The sequence below is a fragment of the Miniopterus natalensis genome, chromosome 7 (genome assembly GCF_054644295.1).
Source record: "Miniopterus natalensis isolate mMinNat1 chromosome 7, mMinNat1.hap1, whole genome shotgun sequence".
In the NCBI taxonomy this organism is placed as follows: domain Eukaryota; kingdom Metazoa; phylum Chordata; class Mammalia; order Chiroptera; family Miniopteridae; genus Miniopterus; species Miniopterus natalensis.
This window is the reverse complement of record NC_142087.1, coordinates 52,609,657-52,630,435: the sequence shown is the minus strand read 5'-3', so window position 1 is coordinate 52,630,435 and position 20,779 is coordinate 52,609,657. Positions and strand designations below refer to the sequence as shown.

The 20,779-nt window shown below is 36.5% G+C and overlaps 1 protein-coding gene across 3 annotated transcripts in view; it reads right to left on the bottom strand.

The window, feature by feature from the left end:
- Positions 1 to 20,779, bottom strand: part of GALNT1 (polypeptide N-acetylgalactosaminyltransferase 1) — a 98,154-nt gene that overhangs the window by 33,927 nt on the left and 43,448 nt on the right. For all 3 annotated transcript variants that reach the window (XM_087819043.1, XM_087819042.1, XM_087819041.1), the window contains 2 exons: positions 18,408 to 18,653; positions 9,643 to 9,817 (listed from right to left, as the gene is read on the bottom strand). In XM_087819043.1, coding sequence (XP_087675169.1) covers positions 9,643 to 9,817; positions 18,408 to 18,546 — 314 coding nt within the window. In that variant the 5' untranslated portion in view covers positions 18,547 to 18,653. The remainder of the gene's footprint in view (positions 1 to 9,642; positions 9,818 to 18,407; positions 18,654 to 20,779) is intronic.

Here is a 20,779-nt window from a genome sequence, read left to right as displayed (position 1 = left end):
TGGCCAGTGTCTTTTCATGTGCTCATTTGCCATCCATATAGCATCTTGGGTGATGTGTCAAGTTTTTTGACATTTTATTGCATTCAATTTTTAAAAAAATTGGGTTGTATGTTTTTAGAGTTCTTTCTATATTCTAGATACAAGTCCTTTATTGAAAGTATGGTTTGCAGATATTTTCTCCCAGTCTATAGCTTGTCATTTATTACTCTTGACAGTGTTTTTAGCAGAGTGAAGGTTTTAAAATTTGATGAGGTTCATCAAATTATCCGTTTTGTTCTTTTATGAAATCATGCTTTTTGCGTCATGTCTTAATACTCTCTGCCTAATGCAAGGTCCTGAATATTTTCCCTAAAAGTTATAAACTTTTAGGTGTTAGATTTAGATCTATGATCCAGTTTGAGTTAATTTTCATATAATACATGAGATTTAGGCCTAGATTAATGTTTTTGCATTTGAATATCTAATTGTTCCAACACCATTTGTTGAAAAGATAATCTTTTCTCTAATAAGTAGCTTTTACACCTTTGTAAAAAATCAAGTAGCCATATTTGTGTGGGTGTATTTTTGAACATTCTATTCTGTTCCACTAATCTATATTTCTGTCTCTTTGCCAATACTACACTGTCTCTATTACTGTGGCTTCATAGTAAGTTTTTAAATTGGGTACTATATGTCTTCTAACTTTATTCTTTTTCAGAATTATTTTAGCTGCTCTATTTCTTTTGCCTTTCCATATAAAATTTTAAATCCCTTGCTGGGATTTTGAATGTAATTGCATTAAATTTGTACATCCATTGGGAGAGAACTGACATTAAGTGTTCCAGCATAGCTGGACTTTAATTTTTTACTCTGGTGCACACTTCCTGTGACTGAATCTTTGTTCTTGGACAAGCAGAGGAGACAGAAAAAGAAAAGCAATGGGGATTCTGCCCATGCTCTGGAGACAAGAGGCCCTGTGGTCAGAGAGCAGATGCCCCTTCCCTGAGTTTTAGTTGCTTGCCTGGATACTGCTCCCGTAGTGGTGCTGCCTTGGCAATACTGGCTAGGGATTAGACTATAGAATAGAAAGAAAGCAAGGAGTGGGGGAGTAGAAAACATAGGGGTATTTCTCTACTCTCTAACCATTACGAGATCCCTTTCTTGTTCCTCAGGCCAGAAAGGAGGTTTCTCTTGGGGCTCCCTTTCTGTACTATGTGCACTTCTGTGTTTTAGACAGCCTTCAAACCCAGACTCTACAAAATGTCTAAACAGTCTCTTAAGATGTTTAGAAGCACCAGCTATAGTATCAGTGAAGTCTTCTTAAAGAAATCTGTCCCGAAATTTTCTGAGCTGGTTGCCTCCATGCCTGTACCACTAACATGGAAGCTCGCCCTTGACCATGCCCCTGGGGGTTCTATTATTCCTCTTACACATTGGATCTCCTCTTTTCCTCTTCCTTAGTTTACTCCTTTGTTTTGGCTGAGAGCACAGACTGAGAAAGGATAAGAGGAGATGGGCACTGTTTCCAACTACACCACCAATCACTACCATAGTGAGCGGATGCTATTAATGGGAGTAAGTTATATACTGGAGTTGGAGTTGACTGAAAACCTCTGGTTTTCAAACAATGAATCAAAACACAAGGTGTTTGATTTATGTCCCCTATGTACACTGACTTAAAGGTGGCGGGATAGAAGGGTCAAAGATGAAAAAAGGACAGGGGGCTGATGGATATGTTTATTACCATGATTGCGGTAATAGTTTCACAAGTGTATCATATCTCCAAACTCATCAAATTGTATACATTAAATATATTCAGTTTGTATAAATAAATAAATGAAATAAAAGGTGGCCTATTTAATGAGCACTCTTGTTATATGTGAATGAAAGAGTTACTGAATAAACTCTAATGCATGGAATTCACTATACTGTCTGAGAGTTAGCTTGAGCGCCTGGGTGAGTCATAGGTGTTTCAGGAAATAGATGATTAAATTTGCTTAGAATAGTGTTCATCTCAGCAAGACTGGGTTTACCAGAGAATCCATCTAACAATTTAGGAATGAAGAACAACAGAAGTCCTTTGACAATTATTTTTTTGTTATTTTTCAACTGTTAAAGTTCCATTCTATTTATCCTAACCTTCTTACAGCCTGAAATGGCATTGAGTTTTATATGCATTATCCCACTTTTTTTTTAATCCTTAATAACAATACCTAAGACAGAGGTATTATCCCAATTTTACAGATGAGGAAACAGGCTTAGCTAAATGAATATGCACATATAATCTACTCTCGTACTCCATGTCCCTTTGAGCTATGATTTTCAAGGTATTCTTTGTCATCCACTAAATTTAGCCTGTCACCACCATTTACCATGGCCAAGTCTATATTTCTTAAGATGTCTGGCTACCTGTCTGCCAGTGTTTGGCAATATTACATAATTTCTTCTTTGTGTATGCTCATTCAGGCAAAGTTTATGAACACTTATCCAAAAAAGTAATGTAAAGCACACTGATTAAGATTACTTGTTTTGTCACTGACAAATTTCACTCAGCCACTTATTAACCATCCTTAGCATACATCATTTAATCTCCCAAGGTCTGAGTTCCCCCACCTATAAACTGGGCATACACTTACTGTTTTGCGCAACTGCTTAAATATCATGTATATAGTGCCTAGCACATAAACATGCAATAAATTGTATTATCACTTTTTAAGCATCTAAGAGTAATTACACAGAATAAGACTGCCATATTAAGTGACTTGATATTTGTGTTAAACCTGCTTCCCTAAGATCACACATTACAAAAGTTATTCTTTGAGTGTTATTTCTGCATAACGCTTCTTGACACTGGAACAATGTTATGCTTTCCTCCAGTTTCCTCCAGGAAATGTGCCTGTGGAGGCCCTTCAAGGTAGTAAAGGTTCTTGGCAGGCACAGGGTGATCTGGGCATGGCCACCAGTCCAGCCCATGACTGAGACTAAGCAAGACTTTTCTGCGTTCAGAAAAGGGGATGAAAAAGCTGCACTCAAGGGGCTGTCCCACACTACTTATCCTTCCACCTCTGGGAACTGGTCTGAAAAGCACCTGCTGGCCAGCTCTGTCCAGCTTTAATATAGGTATAGTTAAGTATTAACCTGATATTTCTCTTAACGTTTCATTGCGAATACCCTTCAGAAGTTAGACAGTGATTAGTAAAAAAGAGTGGAGATGGAAAAACATGCTTGGAGTTGGCTTTTCCTGAGAACAGCTCACTCCCCGAATGAAGACTTATATCCTAGGTGCCAGGAAGTATTCAAAGCACTACAGATCCTTACAGAAACCCTTGTTGTTTTCCTTACTGTACAGATAAAGGTCATGAGGTACAGAAAAGTCAAGCAACTTGTTCAAAGCCATATTGCCAGTAAATGGCAGAGCTAGACCTGGACTTTGTCACTATCAAGATATGAATAAGAAATTCATCTAGATACAATTCAAAAAAGGAGAAAAAAATAACAGTATAGATTGAGAAGCACTAGTATATACATATGAGTAGTTACAGATGAATAGATTGGAGAGAACGGTGATGCAGCAACATCTGATATTATTGCTAGAACTGTCCTAGAACTGAAGACTTATGCATGCTCAGATCAAAAGTATACTATGTGCACTGAGCATGTAGCTGAAGATGAATCTAGGTTCCAAACAGAGAGAAAAAAACATGAATACTAAAAATGTTGCCAGCTGAAACTGGATCAATTAGAAAAACAGTAAATGAAAAAGGTGGGAAATAGAAAAAAAGATTCGTTAGGCTGAACTTTATGAGTGATTTTCATAAGTCAAAAATGGTGAATGTCGATTTCATATGGTTCAACCTTTATCTCTTACTATCTGTCCTTTATTTTCCATCCTTCTCTCTATGCTTCATTCTGGATATTTATTTCTGATCTATAATTCAGTTCACTAATTCTCTCTTCACCTATGTGTAGTCTCCTGCTAAACCCATCCACTGTGTTTTTAATTTTTATTGTACTTTCTCAGTTCTAAAATTTCCATTTGAAGTTGAATTCTCAATCTTGTTTTTAATCTCCTTGAACACATTTATAGTATGTACAATCATTTCAAAGTCTGTGTGTGATAAATCCATTATATGGAATTCTTTTTGGTCTATTTCCACTATCTGTTGTTTCCTTTCATGTTGTTGTTTCCTCACATGTCTGCTCTTTTTGATTGCAAGCCAGATAGTTGCTTCTAAGGGAACTAGAGGCACTAGTAAATCCTAATCACCTTAATTCAGATTCATGCATTGAGATACAGTGGTACCTCAGGTTTTCGAACGTCTCTGTTGACAAACATTTCAGTTTACTAAAGCCATAAACCTGGAAGGAAGTGCTTCGGTTTGAACACACCTCGGAAGTCGAACATGCCCCACGGCTTCTGCTGAGGGCAAGGTCCTGAGGCCTGTCGGCTGTGGATCCCTCGGTTTTCCAACATTTCAGAACTCAGTCTTCGGGAACAGATTACATTTAAAAACTGAGGTACCACTGTAGTCTGAAGTTGGGCTTCAAGGGCCGATCTACTTCAATTCCATCATTACTTCTAGGAGCCTAAAACTAAAGCATTAGAGAAGGGGCTATCAGATCTTCCCCCCACCCCCACATATGCACTTGGTAGGCCCTAGACTCCACAGTTTTTATGCTCTAGTACCAAAAGACTGTTACAAGCGGTACTAAGTTTCTTAATATACACCTGGATTCAGCAGATGCCTCTAGGTAAAAAGTGGCCTCCAAATTCTAGGTTCAATTTTCTGGGTTTCCATCTTCTCCCGTATTTTTTGGCTTTATAATTCTTCACTGCCTTTTTTAAGCTCTGCCTTCTAACCTCAGGATGTTTTCAAGCAGATGATTTTTATATTTTTTCTAATTCTCTAGGTGTCCTCAACAGGGGAGTTGGTACAGATCACCAAGGCCACAATTATAAGAAGTGGAAGTCTTCCTTATTTTTTTTCATCTGGGTTTCAAAATAATTTTGTCTGAGTTCCAACAACTTCCACATACTGAAATCCACTGGTCAACTTAGAGATGTCAATTTACTTTACCTGTGAGCAGCACAGTTAACATAGCTGACCACTTCCTCCTTGAAACACTTGCTTGGCTTCTTAGGCACCATATACTTTTCCCCATAGCGCATCTTATCTTTCTCAGACCCCTGCCAGAAGTTCCTCCTCCCCTCACTCTAACCTCTTCATCTCATCCGCTCCCAAAGCTCTCTCAGCCAGCCCATGTCTTTAAATTCTCGTCCCTGACGACCCAACTTCCTCCTCTCCCCAGCGCTACCAGGTTTTACAAATATGTGCTAAGAACTCTTAATTTCTATCCCCATATTTCTTCTTTCCTCTTCTTTCCACCCTGGCAAGTATTACTATAATCTAGATAGCCTGAATTTGCAATTCCTCCTCTTCCCTTTTGTTCCACATCCAACCCATTAGCATTCTGGCGGCTCCGTCTTAAAAATGCAATCAGAATTGAAAACTTCTTCACATGTGCCAGCCCAGTCCCTGCCACTACTGTGTCTTACTCATGCCACTATTATATTCTGCATGAATATGCAGAAAAATATCTCTCATCCACTACAGGTGGAAAGTGTGAAATGGTAAGACTACTTTGGGAGCAATTTTTTTTTAATTGAATGAAATAAACACATCTTATAGCATAGTAATTTCACATATATGGTCTTTTTTTACCATAACCCACAGAACAAATATATTTTATGTTAATATAGCACATACATACTCAAACAATGATTAATGAAAAAAATACCTTTACTACATGAGAAATACTGATATCTCCTAGTCTACTTCACTAATTAAAATACTCACAAAATTGATTTCATGATCTGTTAATGACTAAAAGGCAAATATGTACACAAAGAACAAGAGATAAATTATGGTATATTCATAAAAGCAGTTAAAGTGAATGATCTAGAACTACATGTACTGACATGGAATTATCTCAAAATCTATGCCTGAGCAAAAACAAATTTAAAAGTTACAGAAGGATTATGTGCATATGCTGTACTAATATTTATTAAACTATGAAACTGTAGGCTTGATTTCTGCACTTATCATTACTTTTAAAACATGCACAGTAATGATAAATGCAAAAATCAGACCTATGGTTAGAGCAGATTAGAATTGGGGAGGGGTATACAAAAGGCTCCAACTATAGTTATAAAGTTTTATTGCAAAAAATAAAATATGAAAAAAAAAGGTAACTTATCAAGATTTGATAAAGCTGGTGGTTGGTACAAAGGTTTGTTACCTCCTACAGCTTTCTGAATGCTTAGACCATTTTTATTAAAAAAATTAATAGCTAAAATAAGGAAAGGGAAGACTACTTTTTCCAAAAAAGATTTCTGATAGATCACTAGTAAAAGAAAATGCATAATAAAAAATACTTCAAGACAAATTATTTTAAAGTACATGTTAAACTACAAATTATCACGTGTCTTTGAGACAACAGATAAAACAAACAAACGAAAGTTAGGGAATTCACTAAATTTCTGTAATAGATCAATTTACATTTCATGAAGAAGGTAGACACCAAACTACAAGATGATAAATACAGGTACAAAAAAAGTAATATTTATGTTGGAATATTTTGTTTCCAAAATCTTATTTAACTGAAACAAAATACATGTTTGCTTTAGAACTACCAATTACTCTTTATAGAATAATGTCAAAGTTACTGAAGAAAGCACCTGAAAAAACAACCCCATACATCTTTAAAAATTATAAGCAACTTCCATAATTTCATCAAATCATCTAGAGACATTTATCTGCTAAGAGAAAATAAACAGAATTCTACTGAATACATGAGTTTAACCTGTTTCCAGAATTTAATCTAGTATTAAAAGGAATAGTTTAAAAAAATGAGAGAAAATAGCTTTCAGCAATTAGGTCAAGAAAGAAGGGAACTAAGGACTTGGATTCAAACCCCATTCATTATCCCGGGCTATAGCAATCTCTCTGAGCCACTTTAACAGCAGCCTGCCTCGTGGTACTGATTATTTTTTAAACCAAAGTTAAAATTACCCCAAAACCTACAAAGATCAAACTGCTATTGCTATGCTAATTTTCTCACAAATATTTGTATGTATAAAAATGGCATATTACAGGTTTTCGCATCTATATTTTTTAAAAGCCAGACAATAATGATAAAGACTTAGTAATAAAAAATTCAAGTAAGTAGCTGAAAGAGTCTGGGATTTCTCCCTGGAAGTAAAATAAGACAAAAACATGAGACTAAGAGAACCAATTCCAGCAGTCTAAAGCCTGGCTAACAGGAGTTCCCAAAAGAGAAAGCAGACAGATGAGACAGATAATAGATGTGTCCAATGATGATGCACACGACAGACCAGATTTCATACTTTTACTACCAACAAGGACACAATAAACTGTAAGGGGAAAAAAAGAGAGAGAGGGACCCGGCAGGCTAAAAAAGACTTCTTGACATATCTACTAGTTGCAATGTGTAGCCCTTATTTGGATCCTGATACAAACACTATAAAATAAAGTACATGACATAACTAGGGAAACTTGAACACTAACTGGGTATTTCATGTTATTAAGGAATCACTGTTAGTATTTTCAAGGTATGAAAATAGTACCATGATTTTCCTTTCTTTTTTTTAAAAAAATGAGTCCTTATCTTTCAGAGGTACCTATTGTAATATTTACAAATGGTATGCCTTTGCCTGGGACTGGGAAATCTGCTTCTAATCTCACTCACCAGATTGATCACAAAAGACCATAAAACCATAGGGCTGCTCCTGTCATGTCAGCAAGCTTACCCCAGAGCCAACGATCCAAGTGAGAGTAAGAGACCAAATTGGAAACCACGGTGTCTTTTATAACCTAATCCTGAAAGTGACACTCCATCCCCTGTACTGTGTTCTACTGGTCATACAACACAGGGAGAGGCCGTGCAGGGATATCAACACCAGGAGATGGAGATTGTCAGAGGACATCTTAGAGGGTATAATAGAAGGCTGTTAGGAATTGCTGAAGCAAGGTGATGAATACATGAGGGTTCATTATACTATTATCTGTTTTTGTACACATTTGATATTTTCCATAATAAAATGCAAAAAAACAAAAATAGGATACCACCACAGAGATGGAGCAAGAAGGTATAAAAAGGCTACTTAGAGGCAGTAGTGACTTTGTGCCCCCTTCTCTCCCACAAGCAGCCCATTCCCGCAAAGACTGAATGGCTGGCCAGGACTGTGTATTAGCAGCTTGCAGGAAACAGAATCTTTTGAAGTATGAGGAGTCCTCATCAAGCCCAAAATTCAGTGCACAAGCATATGTATCACTCCATTTAAACACTGTTCTTAACATTATGAAGTTGTTCACTGTCCAAAAACTGGGACTTCTAATACACTTTAAAGTTATTCATTAATAAAAGTATCTCCAAGAAACATAAAAGATTAAAAAACAAACACTTAATAAAATGTATTGAGAGTGGTTATGTGCTCAGGGGAATTATTAAAATCAGAAAAATAACTCTACAAGAAACAATTATAGTTGAGGCTCTTTTTAATATAGACATTATTAGGATTTTAACTGTAGGCTTCCCTGAAAAGTCTAGCTTTCTTCAATTATTCCTAAATTGTTCAGGAAAGTATACATAGCTTGTAAAATCTAAATTTACAATGAAGCTTCTCTTGACTGATCTCCACTTAACCAATTTGCTAAACAGATAATCTCCATCCCCTCATTCTGCTTTCTCTGAACAACTTTTAAAAGCTTTCCCTGGAGCCCTGGCCTGTGTGGCTCAGTTTGTTGGAGCATCGTCTGGTACACCAAAAGGTGGCGGGTTCGATTCCAGGTCAGGGCACATGCAGGAGGCAACAAATTGATGTGCCATCCTCCCCCCAAAATCAGTAACGAGATGCACAAAAATGTCATAGCAGTTTAATTTGTAATAGTCAAAAAGTGGAAGCAACCCAAATGTCTACCAATGACTAAATAAACTATGGTATATTCACATTAACAAACCATTACACTGCAATGAAAAAGAATAAACTTCTAATGTATGCAACAACATGGATTTCAAAGACACGAAAAAACAGATATACTGTATGGATCCATTTATAAAAAGTACCACAAAAAAGGACAAACTCATTTATGGTCAGAAAGGTCAAAACAAAGGCTGCCTCTTGGGGTGGAAGTACTGACCAGAAGGGAACATATAAGAACTTTCAGGGTGATGGAAATGTTCTGCATCTTGATTTGGCAGACAGACAGGTATATACGTATACAAAAATTTAGTAACCTGTACACTTACAACTGTATACCTCACTGTCTTAAGTTACAGAAAACTTAAAAGAATCTTTTCTTAAAAGTTGATACTATGAATGTTTTGATAATAATAAAGTTTAAAACCCTCTACCATCTTAATCTATTAAGATAAACTATTATTTTCCAAAGCCTGAAATAATAGTCCTAATGATCACTAGTAACTGGGCGTATTATCAGCATTTAATTATTTTTAAGTGGGGTTAAGTAGTAAATTAGTGATAGAGCATTCACTTCAGGAACAGTCACTAACATGTGATTAATTAGGAATTCATACTTTTCATTCAAATTAAACACCATCAGGACCATACTAAGTACTTACCCTTCTAGCCTAACATCTGGTAAAGATCTGTTGAGTGCAATCATCTCACTTGCCATTAAATTGAACTGGTTGATTTTAAACATCTCTTTCATCTTTTCTTGATCCTCTTTAGGAATGACGACTGGTTTCCCCATTTCTCCAGGACCTTCATGAGGCTTTTGTACTGGCTCTAGAACTAAGAATAAGGAGGAAACTTAACTAACAATTTTATAGCAACTGACCCAAGTTTCTTTTTAATAACTCTTGAGTTTAAACTGTGCCCTCAATGAGAGCCATTTCTGAGCCTGTCTTAGCCTGTAACACCTCCTAGGAGCTGCCCTGCCCTCCACTTCACACCAGTGTCACGACTTAAGACCTTCTTACCTTGCGCCACTCACCTGAATCACTGAATTGCCTTGGCACACCCATCTCAAATATCGTTACCATGTTAACCTCCCTAAAAACATTGGCTTCACTGTGTTATTCCCATGGTCTCCAAAGGTCCAATCTCTTCAGTGTGAAATTTAACATAACTTGCCAAACAAACCACTTACTACGCTCTTCCCCAGTACTCCATCCTCAAACAGCAACTCACTACTTTCCCCCAAATATGCCTTGTTTTCTTGCTTTGGTGCCTTTGCTCACACAAGTCCCCTCTCTCTTGTACCTCCTTCCCACTCCTAACTCTGCAATACCAAACACCTTGTCTTTCAAGGTCCAGCTAATAAAGTGGCTTCTCTTGCCTATAGCTTTTCTGAATCCGTCCATTTACTACTCTTGACTACCACATCATTTCATCTAGAGTTCTTATGTCTCTAGCCAATCACAATTTTTTTATTTTGAGAGAGTATTTTATTAAAGCTGGGGACAGTGAAACAGGGAGCAGCTTAGCATAGAAGCAATAGGAGAGAGCCTAAGCAGGGCTGCTTTGGCTCTCTAGAAGCACCATGGGAAAGAAGTGAGCCAAGGCAGGGCTGCTTCAACTCACTGAAAAGTCAGAAAAAGGGGCCTTGAAGACAGGTTCAGGGGGTTGGTCTGAGATGGGCTGCCACTGTCCACTGCTCCCCTGGTTATAAGTTTCGTGAAGACCCACAGAGTTTGACAAAAGTAAAGATGCACACCTGAGGGAAGAAAGGTGTGGGTGTGCTCCTCAAAGGGAGAGAGCCCAATTACTATTTCTTACTATAATGATTGCTAAACCTCTTATCACACTCCACCCCCACAAGGTTATGATCTCTTTTTAGCTGGGGGGTTTTAATTCACTCATGTACCGTCTGTCTTATAGACAGGAGTTTTATAAGTATATGTTGAACTAATGTGAGTACAAGTGCTATTCAAAATAGGTCGAAATGAAATCCTAGAATTGGTAACAATAGATATTATATAAGCACCACGCAAGGTGGAGCATCATGAAAGATAATTCTAATCAGAAGTAATGATATATCTTGATATATACATAAAGAGTAGTATTCCAGATCCACAATTCCCAAATCTTATTCTTTGTTAAATGCTTTTGAGATGTTAAAAACATTCCAAGAAGAACAGGTTCTAGGATGTATTAAATTTGGATAAAAGTGTGTTAAACTTCCCGTCTAAAAGGGATGGATATACAATGAGCTGAGGACAATAATGGGATGAAAATATCTGAGACATTACTTTTTTTTTTTTAACTGGAAGTTTTATTCTCCTGCAGTTTTTCTCTAGGCATCCCCCCAAAATCTCTGCATAAAAATGGAGACATCAAGGCAACAGACAAACCATCTCTCTTCAGCCAGGCTTCATCTACCTAACTGGTAAAGCCAACTTGAAGATGGTTTCAGATGGTGGAACAAAGCAACCTACCAAAATGAAAGCTGTGGCATGTGAAATCATTCATTGTGTCTTTAACAACTGTCTAGAATATAAAAGTCTACTTTAGAGAACCATCAAAGAAAAATATGGCATATAATAACTCCCCATTCTCAGAATAAACTGTGATTTTAGGAGGTACGTAAAAATATTAGAAGTTTAAAAAATTATAGAAAACTCATGTAATAGTTTTTAAAAACAAATCCTGTTTAGTGTTTGCTCAGCAAGTAAGCTCTTTAAATATAAGAGTTGACAGAATTTATAAAAATTCTCAATGACAACTATGATAAAAACTATAATACAAGTTACAGAAGTATAATGCCCACATAAGCTTTTAAAACTTTAAAAATTATAAAACTCTTAGAACCACTTCTACTTACTTACCTGTCTCTGAAAATAGAGAGCAATCAACAGATTTGGGGACTGAGAAAGCAGCAGAGTTCTGGAAGCGACAATTATCTTTAGTGCACACATAGTGTGTAACACAAAGAGTAGGTGGGAGACATCTAGTGGCGCTGATGATAAATATCCTTCAGTTATCTGTGCCCTGTTTTAGTATAAGATGATGCTTTAAAGAAGAGTTAAAATGGGAACATTTTCATGCTGCTCAATTTTGGAGTATTAGGAGTATTTCCAACTCTTGAAGGGAAGGGAGCTCTTGAATCTGACCAAGCACCTGAACCTACCTACAAATTCACAGGACACATAGGGTACAGAAAGACATGATAAAAACAAAAACACTAAAGGGATGCAAATCCTGTCTGTGGAAAACTGGAAAAAGAGAACCCAATTTCTTCAACAATAACCAAAAATTGGGGGGAGGGATGTAAAAAGAAAGAGGTATCCATGTATCCATGCCACAAGACTAGCCTTGAGTTGACAACTGTTGAAGCCAAAGGATGGGTATATGGGAATTAAATTTTCTATTTTTCTACTTTTGTTTATTTTTGAAATTTTCCATAGGCTCAAGGGATCATGAAGGAGGACTCAAGAAATTTTTACTATAAGAACTTAGTATAAATTTTATCCCTATTGCATAAGAGACTATATGACCAGAAAAGTTAAAATCTTGCCCCATCATTTTGAAGTAAAAAACTCTGGCCTTGAGATTTTAAAGAATCACACAAAACTATACAACATATACAATCCTGCGGCTGCAATATTTTACAAATTTGATCTGCTACTTGTCTGAATATCTAATATAGTGCCCACATTATATATTTTAACTCACTGATACACATGAGATTTCACAGACACATTTAAAATTACAATTAATCAAAAGTTATATGACTACTGTATGACTTAGAGAATCTACCAGAATACTCTAATTTAGAAATTACAATATCCTGAAAAATTAAATGGACTAATTAACTACTTTTCTCTGGCAAAAAGACCAGGATAAAATGTATGTGGTTAGTGAATACTTTTACTACTACTGCACTTGCAGTATTAAAAAACACCAACAAAAAAGATGGTAAGCATTAACTTTCCATGTATTCTAAACAGTCCTTTACATAAATTAAAAGTGAGTTCAGTGAAATTTTTGTTTGAAAGTAACCAAAATGGGATTTGGATATCATCAATTTCCTGAACTAAAAAAAGAATTTTTTCTTGGCATAAAATTTAATACAAAGATCATTTCTAAAACTCAAATCAACTTTGATAAGGGAGTGACTAAGGTATTATTCCAAGGTAATACGTAAGAACAAAGATATTTTATACTTCAGTTAAATTTCATTTATGTGACAATGTAAAGAAATTTCATGTTTTAGAAAACTTAATTATCAAGAAAACTACAAGTTCCCTCTTGTATGACACCAAGTAAAATTAACATATACATATCACATGACATACTTTTGAATGTACTTTATAAATCTTACAAATTACTAATTTATATTTTTCTCATAGAAAAATAAAGAGGTACAAAGTTACTTTTTGGAGAAAAAATACCAATGAAAGTTATAATTATTTCTCTCAAAGGATTTTCTTATCTTATTACATAACTATCATCTTTGCTGTTTCGATGCACTATGTTTTGCCTATTCCAAAATATTTTTCCTTTTAATATTTTTAAATATTTTAATATCTGATTGGGATGTGGCTTATGATGGTAATTGCAATGTTTTTGCTTTTTTAGTGGTACATAAAATAAATAAATATCTATAAACAAAGGTATGTAAGATATTTTGATAATGCTAAAGACCTCTTATAAGATGGTTAGATATACTTAACAATTATTGAGGATTCATACAAAATGTAGCAAATTACCTGATTAAAAAAAAAAATCAAAATATATATAACAAACCTACTGGTAAGTTTCTGCTACCTCAACATCCTTGTCAGTTTCAACCCTCACTCCAATTTTATGTTCATATTATTTATATGTTCAGTATATAAAATTCTAAACATGTAAAAAAATGTAACAAAGTGTTTCTGAAAGCATTTACTAATAATATTTTAAAGTTTTTAATCATAAGTTTCTTCCATAAACTATGTTCTCATAGGTTTCCTAACGTTTGACAGTTGAAATAATTCTAGCATAAGCAATGAAAACTTGATTCGTCAACATATTAATGATCTGAAAATCAAGTATAGTGTTGGCAATAAAGGATCAATTCCTACTTGAAACTGCATCTGTGAGAGTACTGAATGTTCTAGACAACATCCATATCCATAAATGAGCTAATTCTGGAAAGCGGAAGAGTAGTAAAAATATTTCTAAGACATAATCCACACTAATCTTGCTTTTTCAAGAGGAACCCAATCAAATTCTCCAACAGAAGCTTGCTAATCTCAGATAGCTTGGGGTATAAAATACAAGTAGAAAACTATGAGAACTCAGAAAAACAAAAAACCAACCTCTCTATAATCACCAAAGACTGGCCCGCTGTAGTACTTAGAAGCAGGCAAGTAACAAGTAAATAATTAATCATATCAATAACCGTCCTGTAAGAGGTCTTCAGCATTATCATAAGAATAATCAATCTGTTCTACTTAAAAATAGAACACCTTTTGGTGGTAAATGCACAATACAATACACAGATGATGTATTGTAGAATTGTATACCTGAAACCTGTATAATCTTATTAACCAATGTCACCACAATAAATTCAGTAAAATTTTTTTAAGTCAATCAACAACAAAAAATAGAACGCCTTTATTCATGGTATACGGAACATAATTTGGTACATTTCACCAAATTGGCACTGTAAAACAGTTCAAAGAATGTTCAGAAATGATATCCTTACAATACTGAAACAATTACTCTGGAGTGTTATATCTGCTCATTGGTTTTGTTTTTTTTGTTTGGTTTTCCAAATGCCATTGAAAATGAAGATCCTGGAGACATTTTGTATCAAAAGAGACCTACATTTTTCTAGGTGACTGAGTGTACTTGCTAATTCCACTAAGAAGTTCCAAGTTCCAAATCCTTAGTTCCATTTACCTAACCACTCTCTCCCAACACCTTTAGTGAAAGATCGCTTCAGAGGCACTACAGCAACTCCTCACCTATCGAGAATCTTAATAAATTTCTGTGCTCTCAAGTCACTTGGGACTTCTTGGCTCCCACTGCACTAAAACTTCACATTAGAGCAGATTTTTTGAACTTCTGGCTTAGTATAAACTCTCCCCTTTCCCCAAATCATTTCCCCCTCTTTCCTGTCAATCCCTTAAGGCTATATAAATCACAATTTGAAAAGAGGCTCTAAGGCCCCATCTGAAACTGCTGACCTCTGAAACCCTTTCAGTTTAGCTATTTATTCACCTTCTGGCTTAGGGCTGAGCCCTTCTCTCTTTCTCCCACTGCTGACTTCCTTCCCTGTCTGTCCCATTAAACACCCTGACACTCCCAGGCTATCATAAAGCTTCTTTATGTCTTATCTTCTCAACACAGAGGCCCATCTACCCAAGATCTGACTCAAATCTGGCTCTCCCCAAGGGCCTGCTAACCTCATCACCACATCCTCTGTGAGAACTGTCCACTCATCCCTTTCCTTGTGAGGTAATGGTGCTATCTTACAGCTCCATGTTGTTACTTCCAGACCATTTCTCCTTTACTGTGTACTTTGTACAAAAGCTACTCCTTTTCTTTGATGCTCATGACACTAGTGATTTTCAAACCTGTATTAACCTTAGAATCCTCTTCAAGGAAAATCCTTGTCTTATGGTTTTGATACCAGTCTCACCTGCTGAATATTTGCTGTTTCAAGCATTACTTCTTTTCCTTAAATTTTAAATCTCTCCTTAAACATACATTAAAAATACATACACAGAAAATCAGCCTTGGCTCCATTCCTTTCTATTAACTGTTTTAAAGGAATAAGCTATACATCTCCACTACTACACTGATACCTCAAATCCACTGGTACTGGGCTGGCGCTTGCCAGGTTCACAAGAAACCCCGTTCCAAACATATCAGAAACACTTGGTCTTCATCTCAGATAAAGTCTCTGAAAAAACACCACTCCTGGGTTTCCATGACCCCACTCACTCTGGCTTCTCCTTCTACCTCCGAGTTCCTGAGAGGCCTCTCTTCCTTCCCTGACCCTCCATGATGCTCTCCAATACTGGGTCTATCTCTTCTAACTCTTTGTACGTTCCAAGTGCAGTCTCATGTACAGACAAGGCTTAACCTACTACCACCTATGTGCACCACCCTCAACCATTCTACCGCAGAACATCCTTTACCAGCACCTCAGAGTTGAATATTCCAAACCCAACACATCCAGCCACCTTCTCATCAAAGCTGCTCTGCCTCTGAGGTCCCTATCTTGTATCAATTCATCCAAACAGGGAAACCTAAGAATCATCTTTGGACCTATACTCAATGGCTCTCCACAGTATGTAAATTCCACTATTTACATACTTTTCATACATTTTATTTCCTTTCCACCTCTAGTGTCATTTTAGTGTAGGCTCCAATAACTTCTCCAAATTTTCACAACTATCTTACAACTGGCCTCCATTCCCTTCCAGTGTGTCAGCCACATGGCCACCAAACTTCTGAACATCCAAATCCCATCAGGTTACTTACTCCCTTGTTTAAAATCCATCAATGACATGCCAATTCCTATAGGGTGAAGTCCAAAACCCTTAGCCTGCCATAAAGGCCTTCTGTGATGTGGCCGCTGCCAACCTCCCAAGCTTCATCTGTGCTCTTTCCTCACATTCTCCTATACATCAACTCTGTTCTCTCACTTGCTTAGCTTGCACATGCTTCTTTCCTTTGCTTGGAAGGTGTTCCCCATCAAACCAGCAAACATCTATTCACTCTGATATTACTCAACTGGAACATTATTTTCTTACTGAACCTTGGCGTGTTCCTTCTGCTCTTTTGCACATCTCTAGCCTGCTATTTATATATCAGTATTTTACTATTATTCTTTCTCTCCTATAGGACTGCAATTCTCCAAAGGGGAAAATTTTGTGTTTTTGTGGTTATTGTGGAACTGACTATAACGAGCACCTATTACACTACCCAACACAAATCAGAGTTTCAAAAACATTTGCCAAGTGGAACTTCACACACTACAGGTACCATTCTTTCTTACTTCCATGCCTCTGCATTTAAGATAGAACACCATGAGCTCCCACTATAATTAGCAATAAATTAAGGTGCAATGAAGGGAAAGATAATGTGTTCTCTTTGGGAAAAAAATATCCTAGTCTCTTACTGGTGAATGGTAATATCTGCCCTTTGATTTAAATGAAGACAGAGAGTTACAGCTCTAATAACAACAGTTCAGGAAGCATTATTTTGTTACACAACAAAGCTACTTAACAACAGGGCCATAAAGTAAACCAGGAAAATCAGCAGATAGGCTGACTTTGAATAAAAATGTATTTTATTAAAACTTGTGGGGGAAATGAAGTTTAAAAAGTTAGGGGTTAGCCTAGGTATTACTAGAGTTCAGTGCTGGCAATGAGCCTATTTTTAGACAAATTTCCCAAGATGAAATAAACAGAACTGGTTACACAACCCCATCTATAAAAATTATAGTAAGTAGACACAACTATCAATACAAATAATTTTAGATTATAAATTTTAGGGAACCAGGTACCCTAAAATATAAAAGTATAAAATATTTAAATGTGGCTACTCAAATAAAACTTGTGTTAAAATAGTAATCATTTATACATAATTTCTTAAAAATAGAATTACTATAGAGCCAGTATTCTACAACTAATCACAGAGAGTTCAGAACCCAGAACAGCTGAGTTATTAACAATGCAAAGTCATTTTCATTATGTTTTGAAAAAAACAAAGGCAGCATGTTTGCTGAATATAAGGAGTTTAAAAGTGAGTTTTTCTAGTGTCCTCTGCCAAAAATGTCAGTATATCCTACCCAGATCCTTCATATTTGTTTCCTTTCTTTTCCACACCCAATATTGCAGTGTCCTCACTATAGCCCCTATTCTACAGCCTCATCTTTTCAAAAGCCCTCTCTAAAAGTGTTCACTGGAGCTATTATTCCTCCTTTCATCAAGAGAACTCTCCAGGTCACATCTATCTAGAATGACTTCCTCCCATAGGACTGAGATTGGAAGGTAGGAGGAGTATCTTTTCATACCTGAAAATGCAATTTTAATGCTCCACTCAGCATTGTGGCATTGGACTAATCTTCTGTACAATTCTGATAGTTCCAACTATGAGATTCCTTATATTATTTAGTAACAACAGAAAATTAACTACACCTAACACTGAACACAAAAATTAAAGTCAGCAATTCTATATATGATACTTTGATATTTTTATAACTGTTGGAAGAACCCCCTAGAGAATTGTTGGAAAAGTGATCATCATATATACGAAAGTAGGGATTACTATTAACTTCAAAATGTTAAAATTTTACAGTAGCCTAATTAGTTAACAACAAAAAAACCAAAACAGTGAAATGCTTATCAAAATGAGTGTTTTATTATAAAATGTCACTCACCATCCCCAGCAGGAAGTCCTCTCTCCTTTTTTTCATCACATTTGTTGCATTCACTGAAGTAAAGCAGCAGGAACATATCCAAGAGTACCCAAATCAAGGAGGTGGCTAGGACCACCTTGCAATATGCAAATTTTCTCATGGCACTTTAAGTCAAATGCAAAATTTTAAAATATATATATATATATAAATATACAAAGATCATGAAAAATTTTCCAATTCAGGTTCATCAGCAATCACGTTCATAACCTATAGAGAGAAAAAAACACACATTAACTTAAAAATTCAGAATGTATAAAATGAATTCTAAGAATATGAAATTTTACTCTATATGAAATTTTACTATGGAGAATAAGTTTATAAATCAGACTTAGAAAAATTTGTAAAATACATAAAATTAATAGTATCAAAAATATACAAATAACTCCTACAAATCAATATACAACAACCCAGCAGGAAAATAATTAAAGGATGTAACAAGCACTTTGCAGAAAGTAAACCTGAATAGCCAATAAACATGTAGAAAAGTGCTCAATTCACTGTAATTAGGAAAATGCACATTAAAACAATAGTGAGCTATTATCTTATGTCCATCAAACACACGAGACTTAACTGCCTTCTAGTCAATTACTATATTAAGTGCGTAGGCAAAGCTAAACCATTGATTGCCACAGGATTTTAAGAAACCAGTGATTCCCAGTTTATTTCAACTACTCACATTCAGTTTCTAAGGTCCAAAGATATACAATACGTGTTCTCCTAGGAGTCTGTACTATAGACGTTTATTCTTGTCCCTCTATCCCATTCCAAAAATGATACAGTCAGCAGCCATTCAGAGACAGACTCATGGAAATTATATTGGAAAAGAAAAGGTTATCATAAGATCTGAGACCTCCTGTTGACTCTGACGGTAATTTTATAGACCTCCCTGATCTTTAGTTTCTATTTCCCACCCAAACCCCACACCCCCAAATATGAGAAAATGACTTGAGGAACTGTCACCAAATCCAGAAAGTCATTTGGAGTAGTTTGACTAGAAATATTTCTGGCACATAAGGAGTTCATCTTGGGGAGCTCTGGAACAGTCTGGAAGTCCTCAAAGAGGTATGGAGTCATCCACTGAGCAGCTGATAGCAAGGCTCAAAGGCCCATGTCACTGCTGATTAGGACACTGACCAAGTGCATTCAGATGAGTTGTGCATTCAGATGAGGTAGATGGAGGAAGCACACACTTTGCACACATGACCCACATGAAAACCACATGAGCATATGTTCTGAAGGACCAGGCCGATGATCAATGCTGCAACCCCTTACAAGGGCAACTTTATGTAGCATGTTCCATGGCGGGCAGCACAAACAGCAGCTGACCTTGGCCTGCACCTCCTGGGAAACCCCTGAGCCAGTGCACCCAGTGGACAGTTTCAGACCACACTAAAGCACCACCCAACCACCTTCACAAGCAACACACTCAAGGGGCAAACTCGCTGGCACCAGAGCCCCACTGAAGCTAGTCCTGCTCCATGGGGTTGGCCCCTGCACAGCAGATCCTATGCTGTGAATCACTGTCAGTCCTCACCGCCAAACGGTCTTGGGGGGGTAAAGCCTTCCCATTGATGTGCCATCAATAAAGACTCAATTACAACAGGAGGGTGTACAAAGCCCACATGGGAGGTGCACCTGGAACACCCAGCTTGGGCGACTGAGGAGGATGTGCCACTGGGCCCTACAAGAAACCTACATAAGGCCACTCTACCAAACCTACAGACATAGCAGATCTACCTAATCTATAGAAACAAACACAGGGAGGCAGCCAAACGGGAGACAAAAAAACATTTCCCAAATGAAAAAAAGAACAAAACTCCAGAAAAGAAATTAAACAAAATGGAGACAATCTACCAGATGCAGAGTTCAAAACACTAGTTATAAGGATACTCAATGAACTCAGGGGAAGAGCAGATGAACTGAGAACTTCGGCAAAAAGATAGAAAACCATAAAAATGGAGATAGGAAGCATAAAGAAGAACCAGTCAGAAATGAGGAATACAGTAAGTGAAATGAAGAATACATTACAAGGGATCAACAGTAGTGAAGATGAAGCAGAGGATCAAATCAGTGATTTGGAAGATAAGGAAGCAGGAAACACCAATCAGAACAGCAAAAAGGAAAAAAAAAAATCCAAAACAACTTCAAGCATGCCAAAATCTGTATCATGGGGCTAACCAAAGGAGAAAAGAGAGAGCAAGGAATTGAAAACCTATGGAGTAGAGAAAGTCTCTTCAATAAATGGTGCTGGGAAAATTGGACAGTTACATGCAAAAAGATGAAACTAGACCACCAACTTACACCAAACAAGTATAAACACAAAATGGATAAAA